Raw genomic sequence first — 507 nt, 5'->3', positions numbered from 1 at the left:
ATATTTAGAAACCTAGAGTTTTTCCTAGTGAACTATGAACATGATCTTTTCTTGTTTGGTGTAATGAATACGACAACAAGGAAAAAATTGGAGATATGTACTAATGAAAACCAGTAGCAGCCAACAGAGAGAGAAGAGGAAGATTTTTGACTTTTACTCTTTACAAATCTTTAGAATAATCAAAGTTCAAAACCAAAAACATATCCTCAGGTCATTTTCTTTGACCTTTCTTGGAACCTAAACATGTGTCTCATAAGAATCCAACTATGATTTTTAATTTCTTATAACAATATTATTTAACATCTTGGAGATTTCAATGAAGTTACAAAGAGTGAAGCGAGGTTTTAACATTTTCTTTCTTTTACTCTAAGATACCTAAATAACAGTTTTGTAAATTTAGTTTTTGACGTTGGAGTTTCTGTTGATGGACAAAAACTTGCTGAACATCTTCTTGGGACGGCCAGGGATTGCACAAAAGGCCTTAAACCGAGACGGAGTTCTTCCTCC

The 507-nt window shown here is 33.1% G+C and overlaps 1 protein-coding gene across 1 annotated transcript in view; it reads right to left on the bottom strand.

Moving 5' to 3' along the window:
* LOC104750605 (BTB/POZ domain-containing protein At1g67900-like) overlaps positions 254-507 on the bottom strand; it is a 6,701-nt gene continuing 6,447 nt past the window's right edge. Inside the window, exon 5 of the mRNA XM_019237467.1 lies at positions 254-447. Coding sequence (XP_019093012.1) covers positions 397-447 — 51 coding nt within the window. The 3' untranslated portion in view covers positions 254-396. The remainder of the gene's footprint in view (positions 448-507) is intronic.

The sequence above is a fragment of the Camelina sativa genome, chromosome 16 (assembly GCF_000633955.1).
Source record: "Camelina sativa cultivar DH55 chromosome 16, Cs, whole genome shotgun sequence".
NCBI lineage: Eukaryota > Viridiplantae > Streptophyta > Magnoliopsida > Brassicales > Brassicaceae > Camelina > Camelina sativa.
The sequence above is the reverse complement of the archived record's forward strand: the minus strand, read 5'-3'. Positions and strand labels throughout refer to the sequence as shown.